Source organism: Diaporthe amygdali (genome assembly GCF_026229845.1).
Source record: "Diaporthe amygdali strain CAA958 chromosome Unknown NODE_8_length_1307975_cov_65_857355, whole genome shotgun sequence".
In the NCBI taxonomy this organism is placed as follows: Eukaryota; Fungi; Ascomycota; class Sordariomycetes; order Diaporthales; family Diaporthaceae; genus Diaporthe; species Diaporthe amygdali.
Window position 1 is genome coordinate 1,243,105 of NW_026517028.1, and position 14,197 is coordinate 1,257,301.

At 55.1% G+C, this 14,197-nt stretch overlaps 3 protein-coding genes across 3 annotated transcripts; 2 read left to right on the forward strand and 1 right to left on the reverse strand.

Moving 5' to 3' along the window:
- Positions 1-625: 625 nt before the first annotated feature.
- J7T55_013606 (uncharacterized protein) lies at positions 626-1,807 on the forward strand (the record flags this gene model as incomplete). The annotated part of the gene is made up of 1 exon (XM_053141417.1): positions 626-1,807. The coding sequence occupies one exon, from the start codon at positions 626-628 to the stop codon at positions 1,805-1,807; it is 1,182 nt and encodes a 393-aa protein (XP_052995945.1).
- Positions 1,808-2,252: 445 nt separating this feature from the next.
- Positions 2,253-3,956, reverse strand: J7T55_013607 (myo-inositol-1-phosphate synthase; the record flags this gene model as incomplete). Its single annotated transcript, XM_053141418.1, has 2 exons — positions 2,253-2,547; positions 2,626-3,956. The coding sequence occupies 2 exons, from the start codon at positions 3,954-3,956 to the stop codon at positions 2,253-2,255; spliced, it is 1,626 nt and encodes a 541-aa protein (XP_052995946.1).
- A 5,512-nt stretch (positions 3,957-9,468) lies between these two features.
- Positions 9,469-11,462, forward strand: J7T55_013608 (LIM domain-containing protein; the record flags this gene model as incomplete). The annotated part of the gene is made up of 4 exons (XM_053141419.1): positions 9,469-10,700; positions 10,780-11,095; positions 11,157-11,242; positions 11,366-11,462. 4 exons carry the CDS (start codon positions 9,469-9,471, stop codon positions 11,460-11,462), a joined length of 1,731 nt encoding a protein of 576 aa, XP_052995947.1.
- Positions 11,463-14,197: the final 2,735 nt, after the last annotated feature.

Consider the following 14,197-nt stretch of genomic DNA (forward strand, 5'->3'; position numbering starts at 1 on the left):
ATTATTGAAAGCTAGAAACAGAGCGACCGCAAAACACCACAAAAGCAGCCCTGTTCGTCATATACAGATCCTGCTAGACACACACGAGTTACGTTCCAGAATTCGATGCTTGGGAAGTGATTGCCATTTGCTCAATATCGGCTTATGTCATTCTCATTTGCATTGCAAGCAACGCAATTCATAGCTTTCGTATGGAAGGGTCACAGCACATCCAAAGCAGTAGAACAACTGCAAAGAGTATTAAAGACTAAAAAGTCAATCACTTAACCTCATTAAGGAGTTTGAAATGCATGACCTTACTGCACTTCGTCGCACCAGCAAGTGAAGGGCGCCCTGCTGACGACATTTGTAAGCAGGTTTGCTGCCGATATGCTTGATTTGCGTGTGCGAGCGAGTGGTGTCATTGCCAGCTTCATCGAGGGCAATTTGTAAGCGGGTTATACGCAATTGTCTAGGGCATCATCAAGTTGATTTCCACGTATTATACGAATATTAAAGTCCTTCCACCCTACTATAGAACTGGGAAACCATTTTAGTGAGTGATCGATACTCAACCAACGACAGTTGCATCGCCAATTAATCGCCACAGCTACTTTCAAACATAAAAGAGTAAAACCGCTCCACAATGGCCCCCATCCGTGTCGCAATCATAGGTCTCTCCGCAAGCGCAACAACCTCGTGGGCAGCTGAAGGACACCTTCCTTACCTACTCCTCCCCCGCGCCAGGGAGCACTACGAGATCGTAGCCCTCCTCAACTCCAGCGTCCAAGCAGCAGAGGCAGCAAGGGCTCACTTCGACCTCCCTGCCTCCGTGAAGGCCTACGGCGACCCAGCCGCGCTAGCCAAGGACCCCGACGTCGACCTCGTCGTCTGCAGCACCCGCGTGGACACGCACGCGGCCGTCGTGAAGCCCTCCCTCGACGCAGGCAAGGCCGTGTTCATCGAGTGGCCCATCGCGTCCAACTATGCCAGCGCGCTGACCCTGACAGGCACACCCGGGTTCGCCAAGAGCGTCGCGGGCCTCCAGGGCCGGGTGTGCCCGCCCGTCCTCAAGCTCAAGGAGCTCATCGACTCCGGGCGGATCGGCAAGGTGCTGAGCAGCGAGGCGCGCGTCTTTGCCAACATCCTGGCGCGCGACTCGCTGTCCGAGGGCTTGGCCTACTTTGCGGACCGCAAGGTCGGTGGCAGCCCGCTGACCATCACGTACGGGCATGTCATCGACTACGTGCACGATGTGCTGGGCGAGTGGGAGGGCGGGCAGGCGGCGAGCAGGATGCAGATACAGCGGCCTGAGATCCGGATCCTGAGCGGCGATGGGGCCGTGACGAGGACGGTGCAGTCCGATGTGCCGGACTTCCTTGCCGTTCACGGGCAGCTCGCGCCGGCCAGGAAGAACGTTGCGGACGGTGTGTCGCTCGCCGTCACGCTCAGGCTCGGTCCGCCTTTCAAGGGGCAGCCGGCCTTCGTATGGAGTATCAACGGCGAAAAGGGGGAGATACTACTTACCAGTCCCTCCGGGCCGTATATTTTCTCTGGGGACTCATACGACGAGCCTGTCCGGATCCAGGTTCATGACCATGAGTCCGACGAGGTTGTTGATGTGGAGGTGGAATGGAAGGACTGGCAGGAGGAGCTACCTCTGCGGGCGAGATGCACCGGCGAGGTTTACGAGCGCTTTGCCAAATGGTGGGACGACGGCGCTTCCTCAGACCCTGGGCAGCTGTCAGAAGCGGAAGCCTTCCCAAGTCTTACTCACTCGTTTGAGAGGATGAAGGAGTTTGACACCCTTCTGAAAACATTGGAGTGAATCGGCCCTTGAGCACTATTTTCAGTTCGCGACACGTAGTGTATATACTCACCGCGAATGTCTTCCCTCAATCTTAGGAGCGCTGGCAACAGATACCTACCGCGAATACAATGGACACAAATATTACTTAGCGCATCATGAAAGGCTAAACTATTCCACTTCACTTTTCTCTGTAAGTTGTGGCGGAGCAGAATATCTCGGTAAGGACTGTTGGTATATTTTCTTCTAGATTGAAATAGTATCATACTAGTGGGTCACTGTTGAAGTGGTTCCCAAAACGGCCGAAAAGGTGACCTTCACATAGAGTCAGCAGAGCCCACCGCGCAAGACCGCACAGGTAGACTGCTGTGAAAGAAAGTAAATTCAGCCGTGCCTGGAGATCCCTTCCTTGATGATCAAGAGAGAGCAGCACCGAGACACAACCTCCATTCCAGTCGCAAGCAGCTCAGTACAGCTTGTGTTCCAAGGTCATGTCAGACTCAGGCTCGAGGCCAACGCACGCGCGGAAGATGTTGGTCAGGGCGCCGCGCTGCTTGGCCAGAGAGTTGACGACGGGCGCGCCGGGGGGCGTGAGCGGGGCCTTGAGCATGTAGCTGAGAATGCTGAGGACGCTATGGAAGCCCTTGTAGTCGTCGTCGCCCTCACGCTTCCACTGGATGCGCGTCATCATCTCCGCGACGATTACGAGGTCGATGATGAGGGGCGAGGCGAGCAGGGAGTCCTCGCAGACGTTGAAGATGCTGGTGGCGGTTAGTCAACTCAGTCACTCATCTACGCAATTTCAAGAGGCAATCCATCGACAATAGCGAGGGACTTACGAAATCGTCTGGTGGCCGCCCATGAAGATCTCAGCATAGTACTCGTCCAGGGCGCGCTTGTTGTCCCCGACGGCGGGCATGTACTTGATGACCACGGTGTGATCAGGGTGCTCGCCCTTCTTGTACAGCACGGTGTTCGCCTCGACCATGTCGTCGACGACGTTGGACTTGGAGATCTCCTTGCTGCGGAACTGCTTGTGCGAGCTCAGGTTCATGCCGTCGTTGTTGCCAAGGTGGTTGTAGCTCGCAATGGACGTCAGCTTGATGCCCGCGTTGATCAGGAAGTCGACCAGGGCGGACTTCATCTTGGTCTGGCCCGACTTGAAGTCGTCGCCTCCGATGAAGGCGCCATGGCGCTCGGCGAGATCGATGGCGCCGGGCACGAAGGTGTTCTGCGGGCTGCCGTTGATGAAAGGCGTCTTTTCGAGGATGCATGCCACGGCAAAGACAGTAGACGGCGCGATTTCCTCATGACCCTGCTCAATGGACTTGAGCAGGTTGTCGGCAGTGTCATTCACGCCGGGGATAATATCAGCATAACGCTCCGTGTTGGCTGTCCATTGAACAACGACCTTATCGAGACCGTGCTGAGCCTTGAAGTCACGAATATCCTTGCGAATCTGCTCCACATGTGCCGTGGAAGCCTTCGTGCCCGGGATGACATTGTCAGCCCGGTCCTCTTGATTGGCGGCAATGAAGTCAGGGTAGTAGATGCTCGGCAAAGGACGCATCTCAGCCATCTCCTTCTTCACCATGGCCTTGAGCGTAGGCTCCAAAACAGCGGCACGATCCATGGCACGAGCCAGGTCCATGCCACTGATGTCCCAGCCACCAATTACCAGGTCATTTGGGTGCACCATTGGCAGCACGTTGTGGAATGGTATGTTCACGTCCGTGTTTGTCTTAGCATCAGTACCTAGCTTCATGGTTGATCCCATGATGACAGACCCGTAGTAGTTTGCAGCACGGGGGCCTTCACGAGTGTCCCACACGAGGCCACGACGATTGGCGATGATACCCGCGGTGACAGTGGTACCATTGTTACCACCCCAACCGACGAGCATCATACCAACCTTGGGAACCTTGCGGTCAACATGAAAGTTGTACACAGTCTCATGTGGGGTGGCCTGGTAACTGCCATCGTCGGCAGTGGTCACGCTGGTGGTGCGATAGGTGTACTTAGACAAGATCTCGCTGTCCGTGTACTTGACATTGGAGGAGTTCACCATGAAAAGGGGCTTCTTGTCGGTTTCATGGCTCACTCCATTGCCGTTTCTCTGTCCGTCTCCGTACGCAGAGCCCGCCGCGGCTCCCTCGGCGTGCGGCGCCATGATGACTGGTAGTCAAAGGCTTACTTGGTTTGCGCGTTGAATGATGACGCCCTTTAGTGAGTGAAGGGCGAGTCCGCTGTACTCCCTCCTCGAGAGGCACAACGGGCTCCTGCGTACGGATGATGGACGCTGAGACATTGTCAGTGAGGTCTGCTGCAGTTCGGAGCATGTTCATAAGGGACTTACGAGTTAAGGAGATTGGAAAACGTCTTGACGGTTCCAGGTGACCGCAGCCCGAGAGCGCGATCGATTTCTAGAAGATTTTTGAAGTTATGATAGCAATGCTGTCTTCACGAGCTGTGTCAGTGCCGATTACTGAAGAAACAATGTTATGAATGGACCACGACACGAGGAAAGAAGCTCGGGATAAAGCATATTTATTACTATCAATCTTGCATGCAAGCTTCAGGCGGTGAGAAGGCAGAGCTATCCGAAGATCCCGCTATCAAACGCTAACCAAGACCGCCAGCGAAGCACGCGATGTTTAACCAGCCAATTTCCCAAGCAGCCAGCGCATACTGCGCCATTGGGTCGAACAGCCCATTGTTGTTGCAACTTGCATAACACTGCAGCTGCAAGCAAGCGAGATGCGTGTTGACTTGAGGAGAGGAGACATGTGTGACATCAATGGCGGGAACGCGGCAGGTGAAATGCTTGGCTCTCAGCACACGCATTATGCCGCGCAATGCCGTCTTCAATCACTGAACACGACAAATGTCATCGGGGTGTTTTCGGGCCCGTCAGAACTCACTCCACACATGAGCCCGGCGACCGGCCGGGTTACATATATATTCGTTTTCTATATTTATTGTTCAGAGCAGAGGACTCGTCCTCGCTTGCTTTGACAGGAATTCTGCGTCTCAGGCCTGGGCGGGCCAAACCCTGCCCACTCGCTGCTTCTAAAGCCGAGAACCCTCCTCATGCGGAATTCGACATCTCATGCTCAGCCAAAAGCAGCTGTAGCGTTGCGGACCCTGAAATATGACTGATGATCTCGGGGCTTTTTAAAGTGCATCGAAGGCCAAGGGTCAATCTCACGACCTTTTCGCCCAGCCTGCCTGTGTCACGCTCGCTCAAAAATCTCGCTTGATAGCTATCCCTACTAGTATGGTTCCTTCGTTGTTGCCAAGTATGATACCGGGCGTTCTAGGGTCCTTTGCTAGCAGCGTGAGCTTGGAGAGCGGTGCACTCGCACGCCCGCAGGCCCGTCTGCTGGCACACGATGATGTGTCACAAAGGTTCGCATAATGCGACCAGATGGTCAATTTCACTACCCGGTGGGATGGCCTGGGCCCCCTCCGCACAATGTCCTCGAGAGGAAGCCAGCCGCGAAACGTGAGCGTGAGCTGTGTGGCCGACCATGAGCGTCACTTGACACCAGTGGCGGCTAGCGAGCTGTCTCGTAAGTCAGGTCAGACTCCGTTGTCACTGACTAACCATGAAATAGCCCCTGCGACGACCCGCAATTTGACATACTATTGAAAGAATGTGTATATGATCTGCCGTCATTCAAGATAGACCACAGCACACCCGGTTAGAAGATTCATACCCGGAAGATCTGGAGTGGTGGCTGAACCTGAAGCCCCGGCTAGAGGAAAGACCCGGGAGAATTGGTGGCGACCATCGTTAATGCAACATGGCTAGTTGCTGGATCGCCAGTGTTCATTTACCCACAACAAAACCGTGGGTGCCGCCGCAACCGTGTTTCATGATAGCGCCGCATGCCCCGGCGAAGATGAGACCGAACTCATCGGAGCTTCTTCGATACGGTCGCTCTGGACCCGTCACTTGACGGCCGTCCTTGGGTGAGATAGGCTCCCATTACTGCCGATACCCTTGCTCTCTGTAGCCCATTGGCTTGAGATTGAAGTAGACCCTTTTTCAGGGCCGGGCGACCTTGCCCATGCCCTCTTTCCACGCCTAGCACTAGCCGGGCGCCGGTCGATGAATGACATTTATCCAAAGCTTCTGGAAGCGGGTAGTCCGTGGCCGCATGGTGAGCCGAGAGAGCCGCTGCGGTGGCTCCGAAAGAGCCGATGCCACATGTACTCTTTCTAATTTGACACTTTATAGTCCATGAGGTCGAGACCACATTCCGGACAGAGACGGTCGAGGTCTGTGTGCTGTCCTCGAGGCTGGCTGCCAAGGTAAGCCTTAGATCCCCCAGCTTTGCCTCCCCAGAAGGAGGAGGCACACATCGGCGCAGGCGCCACCGGTTGGCTCGACAATGCAAATGAGATGCTGGGGAAGGGCGATCACTTTGACAAATGGGGTCTCTTGGGGTGGTGTGCTGATAACGAATTTGGTGGTAGAGCGATGGAGAGGGGGATTGATTTGACGGGCTGAGCTTGGATCGGCGCCGGGGGTGGACATGATGGCCTTCCCAAAGTGGCACGCAGAGAAATTGCATTAGCTGTGGGATGGGGGAAAGGGGATTAGGGGTCCTCTAATGGCGCCACATTGGCCGTGCTGGACCGTGTTGATTTCTTGGTTCATGACCACGTCGGGATTTAGGCAGTCGGGGGCAAGGTGGTGAATTGGATTGTGGTTCGCTCGGAATTCGCACGGCTGATTTGGTGTTGTGCCCGCCGTGTTCTGCTTCACCCCATCCACCTGACGACGGAGACGTTTCGAGAAGTGCGGGTGGAAATGATGAATGGACGGAGCCTCGAAATTAAAGCCCCAAGCCCGCTGCAACCACACCACTCAAAGCTGCTCCGATGTCAAGATCGACTACGACCTGAGTGCCGATGAATATGTCTCCCTCGGCCATCTGACTCGAGCGGCTGTCTGTCCCTTGCTGGGCCTGGCGGATCTCTTGGTCGGCCTTGGAAGGGATGTGGGATACACGTGTAATGAGGTGAGGTAAGGTGAGCATGAATGATGTAGCAAAGACAAAGGCAACTCGAGGTTTAGACTTTTTATCGATTGGCGGAGTTCGGATCTGAGTGTGGAAGGTTCCCCGTGCAGCAACCGTATCTAGGCGTTCGTGAGCTGGAGCCTCGAGCTTGAGGGTCCCATCGGTTGCGTACGTGCTGCAAGGTACCCGTGGGCTGCCGTGGGCGAGGGCTGGAGCCTCAAGTCGTTCGGGCCGCGAATTGCCATGGTGTGCCCTGGTTCGACGGGCGATGCAGCCCGGCGGCAGTGGAGTCAATTCTTCCAAGGCTGCCCGGTGCCCGAAAAAAGAAAGACCCTTACGTGTCTGTATATTTGACACGGCTGCGTGGCTATAATTGTAAACTCGGCCCACGGCTCAAAGCGGTGCATAAACAACAACACGTCGTCTGAATGCGCATGGTACGCAGCCTGTTTGGTGTTGGACAACGGGACGGTGTATGAATAGATACTGCACAGGGCTGGGCGCCAGACCGTTGACCGTAACGAGTCAAAAGAGGGAGGAGGGCTGGGAAGGGAGCCCAGGGCTGAAGTGAGGCGAGTTGGAGGTGAGGAAGGTTGGTTTGGTGAGATGAGATGGGATGAGATCAGCACACGGGTTGCTGGTTATCTACGTCGTCCTCGACAATCAAATGCCCATCGTGCTCTGCCAGCGATTAAAGAGCGCGGCACCCTCGCCAATTGTGAAGTTGCGCGATTAGTTTTGCACTACTGTTATAATTGCTGTGGTCCCCGTGGGAGCATCACCGTTTTCTCGATCCGATCGACGACGTGAATTTCCGCAATTGAAACGCGCCCAGATGCCAGCGCTGCTCAGGTGAGCCTGCCACTTTTCGCACATCACCCACTTGGGGTCTAGCCGACCTCTGCAAACCTTGGAAACCAGGGATTGCCAACCGATTTGCACAATCCAGGGACCACTTTATCCATCCTTAGACCATGAGGTGCTAGATAGTACTGCGTACAGTCGATACCACAATATCTGAGATATCCACCACACCACCCAGACTGACAGATTACGGCTACTGCTAGCATTGCTAGGTAGGTAGTCTGTTCTGCTCTGTTCTGTACTGTGCATCTACTGCACTGTAGCGCACCTCATTACCCTCATTATCCTTGCTGGCTCGCACCTGCGCATTTCACTTGAACTGGACCCGCTTGCCCACCATACCGCTCATCCCCCAGATGGACTAGCGGCCACCTGGGGCGTGCTCTCCCTCGAATTCAAATCCAATCCCATCGTCCAATTCAAGGCAAGGCCAATCCAATTCCGTTCGACGCAATCCAGCTGTCTTCGTGTCCTGATTAAGCAGAGTGCAGAGTGCAGACTGCATGCTGCAGACCGCGAAAACACTCTCCTCTTCGCCTTCTCGCGTCTTTTCTATCTACACGGCTCTCCCTCACCAGCTACCAGGGTGGTCTGCCACTCCACTCCTACACAGTACATACGAACCGACCGACCACCCCCTTGTCCATTGGGAATGGAATTGGTGCTCTTGGACACACACACATACACACACCCACACATGCACCATCGTCGAGTCCGTCACCTCACTTGTCACTGACTGACATCTGCGACCAGTCTGAGGGGCACTAGTTAGCGTCACTAGGGCCACATGTCACAATTTGTGCCTACCTAGGTACATGCACGGCGACCCAAGCCTAAAAGACCAGCAGCACCAAGAAGAGAGTGCATCGCGCCAGCGAACGAGAGGACACAGACTCAAACGGTCGCCAGGCAGGGATCTAGATCCCAGGATCCAGGTCCAACGATCTCCGAGTTGCTGCTACCTTGGTCAGGGGTAGCGTCGGCTACCACCAATCCGAGAGCTGCTTCACGCCCACCTCGGCCGCTTTTGCTCACAAGGGCAGCCCGTCTCGACGACCGCCCACACTCCACCCTGCCTGGCACACACCAGCACCAGGAACCTCCATCCACAACTCGAGACACTCTCTGCAACACCGCAGGCACAAACAAATTCAGACCTTTCCCACCCTTCGCTTTGTCCCTCGCAGCCAATTGGTCTTCTGTCGTCATCTGGTCTTCTGTTTCTTTGTTTTCGAAACGTGCGCTGCCCTTGGACTCGACCGCCAACCCGGAATCAATACTCTTTGTCCCACCAGAACCCTTCCACACAACGTCGTCCAATCCCGGCTACCAACCCACTGGCCGGTTTCACCACTCGTGACCACCGTCCCATTGTATGGACTCTTACCGATTGTTCACCACGTTTCGCATTGCACCGCGGCCTTCCTAGGCATCAGTATCCGATCTGAGATCCCAACTGACAGAGATCCCAAACTTTCCCCCTCACATCGCCAAACTCTGGCACTCACGTCACTTCCCGCCAAACCGGCTCTGCAGGAATCCTCACTCTCCCACCAGGACCACACCAGACGCGCTCAAGTACCACTTACCAAATCTCACTCAAAGACGATTGCGCTTCGTTCGCATTGTGAATTATCGTAGCGACAGTGCCGGGCTAGGCATTTCCCCGTGCCTTGCAGCGCTGTCGTCCAACACTTACAGCACAAGATGGCGGGGGCACCAAGAGAGTCGAGCTTCATGCCGACAATAAAATGTTCATCATGTGGGCTACAAGTCGAGTTGTCCATGATGGGCGACCACATCTGTGGTGGTGGTGCAGGCGGTGGCGCCAGCGGTGGTGCCAACTCTATAGATGCGTTCACACCTTTGTATAAAGGCATACATGACAAAATCAGTGTACCACCAGTGGACACTGCCATGGCCAGTCCGTCGAGCGCCTCACTCTACCCTTCCCCTCTTCAGTCTACTGACATTCATTCCACAGATCGCAGTTATTCGCGACAGCCATTGACACCACTCAGTTTCTCCAGTGGCTCAAGAAGCGTGTCACCCAGAACACCAGGTGCTCGTCCAAGTATCGGCAGGGCCGACGACTACTTTGCACCAAGTATCGCCAGCGACGACCAGAATCCTTCTCAGACGAGGAGATCTGGAGGCTATGGTGGCTTTGGTGATACGGAATTGTACCCTGCGTATGCGCCAGCAAGCCCGCAGAAAAAGGCACCAAGCCTGCTCAATCGCATGGACGATATCGCCCCGGGCCCCTTCGGAAGCGGACAATCGGCATCGCCGCCTAGAAACAGATTCGGAGGCTCCCCACCGCGGCGACCGTATGATGAGGTTGAGCGACCTGGTACTTCGGCGTCATCTGGTAGCAATGGAGCTGGGAGCATGGGTCCGCCTAGAGTTCCGAGGAAGAATGGTTACGGTGGTTTTGGTCCTCCGCAAAGAGATGACCAGGACACAGATTCGTTTGGTGGCCCTAACCGTTCCAAGACGTTCCCCAGGCCGAGCGAGGAACTCGAACCGCCACTGCGTACACCCTCTGCTCCTGGTCCGCGGCCAGACCGGTATGACAAGTACCGGAACCCTTCAACGGATATGAGTGTTCGCATGGGTCCGGTCACAACCCGTGCACCTCCACCGCGGACGAGCCTCGTGCGCCCCCCAACGTCTGGAGGGAACGCTCCAAGCATCAACCTCGCGGAAGAGTTCGGAGACATGAATCCGTATCATTCACCCTCAGTGTCCGTGTCATCATCGCTCTCACAGGGCTCCAGTCAACCCAGCTATCCAAGCTCGAGCACGAGTCCTGCTCGCTCTACGGCATCGGCGCGCAAGCCTTCCAACACTTCTGGGTTCGATAACCTGATGAGTGACATACAGGCGTCCATGGATGAGCTGAGCCCGAGGGAGATGAATCAGTCAGGAAGCCCTGAGCGGAGGCAGGCGCCGATGAACGACGAGCGATATGATCCTGCCATACAAGGAGGGCGGACCCCGTCGCCACCTTCCTCTAGGTATGACCAAGGTGGGCGATCCGATCCAGCGATTCAAGGAGGACTGCGATCAGGATCCTCACCTCTGCCACCCGCTCAGCCTCGAGCACCTCAGCATCGACGCGAACCGACTCTTCGGGGCTCACGAGGAAACTGCAAGGGATGTGGTGATGCCATTGTGGGCAAGTCTATTTCCAGCGCTGACGGACGACTATCTGGCCGTTACCATAAAGCGTGCTTCGTATGCACAGAATGCCGGGAGCCTTTCCAGACGGCGGAATTCTACGTGCATGAGGATCAGCCGTACTGCAAACGCCACTATCACCAGGTCAATGGCAGTGTTTGCGGATCATGCCGGGATGGCATTGAAGGACAGTACCTCGAAGATGAAAGCACCAAGAAGTACCACGTACAATGTTTCCGGTGCGGAGACTGCAACGTCGTTCTCCGAGATGGTTATTTTGACGTTGATGGCAGAGCATATTGCGAGAAAGACGCGTTCAGGCGGCTGCAGCCCCAGACATACAGAAGAAGCCCCTCGATGAGCTCGCAACGGAGCTATGGTAGCTCGAACCTTGCGCCCCCAGGCAGACCAGGAATGCGTGGACCTCCACCAAGCGGACCTTACCGACCTGGCATGCCGATGGGCAACGGTAGACTTGGACCACCCATGGGAGGTGGTCCAGGGAGAGGATTAGCACCGTCAGCGCCCATGCCCAGAATGGAGAAGAGGAGGACAAGGCTAGGAATGATGTGAGCGCCCTCGAGGCTGCACATCGCTAGCCACTTCATGTGACCCGCGCCGCCGTGGTTTCGACATTTACAAGACGCCTCGTTTGACACGGAGCCCTTTCTAATCCTGCATGCGGACAATATTGTCCTCTGTCTTCGGCTTTTGAATCTTGATTTCAACCTGATATTTCAGCAGCAGCTGGTGAAACAGCCGCCCTATACCCTGACTATTGCAATTGCATTCTTTTATATACCCCATTCGCTGGCGGCTCTATTGCGACGACTCTTTGCTTCGACATTGCCACCTGCAGTCAAATTGCGATCTTTTTTTCCACTAGTGGCATCGACACCTATTTCGATCTTTTAGGGCCTCTTTAGTGCACCTCAGCATCTTCACGGCGTTCAGGCTTTGGGTTTTCATTTAGGAAATGATTCATGTGTAGGATGGCTTCACATGGATACGAGGCTCAGACGCGGCCAGCCCTGTTTACTATTATTATTTGGGCGTGGTCTAATACTACCGAGGCATTCTGGACACTTAGAGGTGTCCATCATACACGAGCCAAGGGATCAAGTTGGGCAGGGTGTGAGAGGACGGGAGTGGAAGGGAGGGATGGGCCATTCCTGGAACTAGGCATGACGAGAGATTACGTAGGAGAGATGGCGGCCTGAGTATGGTCGAGGTCATTTGACCGTTTTCAGTATATATATACATACGTATATTCATCTAACCCAAGCCTTGAGCTGGGCAGATGAAAGGTTCCTCAGCCGACGCACAGTGGCTGTTAGGAATTGAATATTAAAAAAATCACCCTACCAGTCTTTTCATAGTCACCCACATGTTACGTGTCAGAACGCGCACTTGAGATTCTCGGATTTTGGCTCATTGGTGTGAGGCGCGCTGCCTGTTGCTGTTGTTTGTACAGTACGTAACGGCCGGTCGTTTTGCTGGCGACGCGCAACGGCTGCGTCACGGATGATACCACGGCCGGTGCTGGCAGTGCCACCCCCGTGCCAATTGTAACGGCCGGCCCCTCTCAATATGATTATGACTGATGTAATTCTTGATTTTTGTCATATTTGATAACTAGCCAAGGCCCATGTAAAAATCTATCACCGTTGCGTTCTGCCGCGTGTAGATGAAGGATTCCGGAGCAGGACCGGGGCGGACGATGAGGTGGCCCCACCGGAATTGAGACTCTCAAGCTTCCTGACGTCCCGTCTCTTCCCCCGCTTCTTCGGTCGCAAAGTGACGAAAGATGAAAAGCAGGAAAAAAAGATGACAGAATGTCATTCGGCCCGCCAAAGAGGGAGAAAAGGACAGACAGGTAGGTGCGGCGCTGGGACGTTGAGATGATTACCCACTGTGAGGTAGCTCTACTGCCGTGTGACCACACCACCCAGGGAAAGGGAAAAAAAGGGAACCGCCTGCGAGTCTGCGAGTGAGCGGATAGGCCACTGAGGTTCATTTGCGCGCGGTGATCTCTGTCGATCACAGCGATCGGTGTTTTTCTTGGCCCCACGGGGGGCGGCTTTGGGGAAAAGGGTCAGTCTGTTAGCTTGAGAGGCATGTGGGAACTGCCTGACAACGAGCAGCGAGAAACCAGAAGAACTTCGTGTGAAGCTTGCGGCGGCAATTGAATTTAATTGCAATTTGCTAATCTTTTGTTTTTTTGGTCCTAATTTCCATCATGGTCGTGTGCACTACTACACCACTCTATTCCATACTCCGTGCCTTTCTCTCCGTAGGGCTGAAGCATTGAGGTGATTTTAGCAGAAGCCTGGAAGGAACCCGGCCCGGGTGTGGCTGGTCCGGAGCGTCATGCAAGGAACCCCCCAGACGGCGGGCAAGCTGCTCGGGTGAGTGGGCGTTTCAGGTCCGTCAGGGACACTTTGGGGGCGAGGCGTGAGGAGAGGAGAGGAGAAGAGAGGGCCTAAATCGGGCCACAGTTGGGTGGATTTTGGATACACCGAATGTGGCAAGCCTTTTGGTCGCGGCCGAGAGAGAGACCTTGAGATTGGGCGACCCGGCCGAGGTCTGCGGCGGATGACGGCGCGGCAAGTTCCATGCTGGCCTCACAACGGTTCGGATTGTGCTATCTGCTGTCTATCTGCTAAATGCCATCTGCTGGCTCCTGGCGCTGGCGCTGGCGCTGGTGCTGGTCTACTGTCATAAACGTGGTCTGGGACCAACTAACGGACGTGTGGTAAGACAGAGAGTTCGGCTCTAGCCATGCGTGGAGGTCTGGAAGCATTGTGCTACTATCACCGACGGCTTGCATAGATTTGGATGTCTTAGGCAGAGACCCGACCAGTGGATTACTGGAGCTGCCTGTGCTCAGGTGAACTGTCACAGAGGCTGAGGGGATGGAAAAGACCAAAATCGGAACAGAGACCACCCACCGCACTAGCAGACTAGCAGCGCGACCCCAGATACCGTCAAGCTTTTTTTCCTTCTCTCGTCGTACCATCGTATTCCTCATCTCAATCTCATCTCGCAGGACGGATGGGATCTCAGGATGGCCTTGCGCAGGGTCACTTTGTGAATGCCGGGAGCGACCAGGGACGCGGGCTGTGAGATAATGACGCGGCACAACGCAAATTGGCATCAATTACGGGCGCAGTGTCGTGTGCATCTGTCTGTACATCGAGGCGCAACCGACTGAACACAGTCAGTCATGTGCAGGCTAAGGACCCGGTCGAGGTCGAGTGGCAGATGTCAGTGGCAGATGGCAGGGTGAACTATCGTCATCTGTTGTGATCTATCGTCGACGGTGTCATTCAAC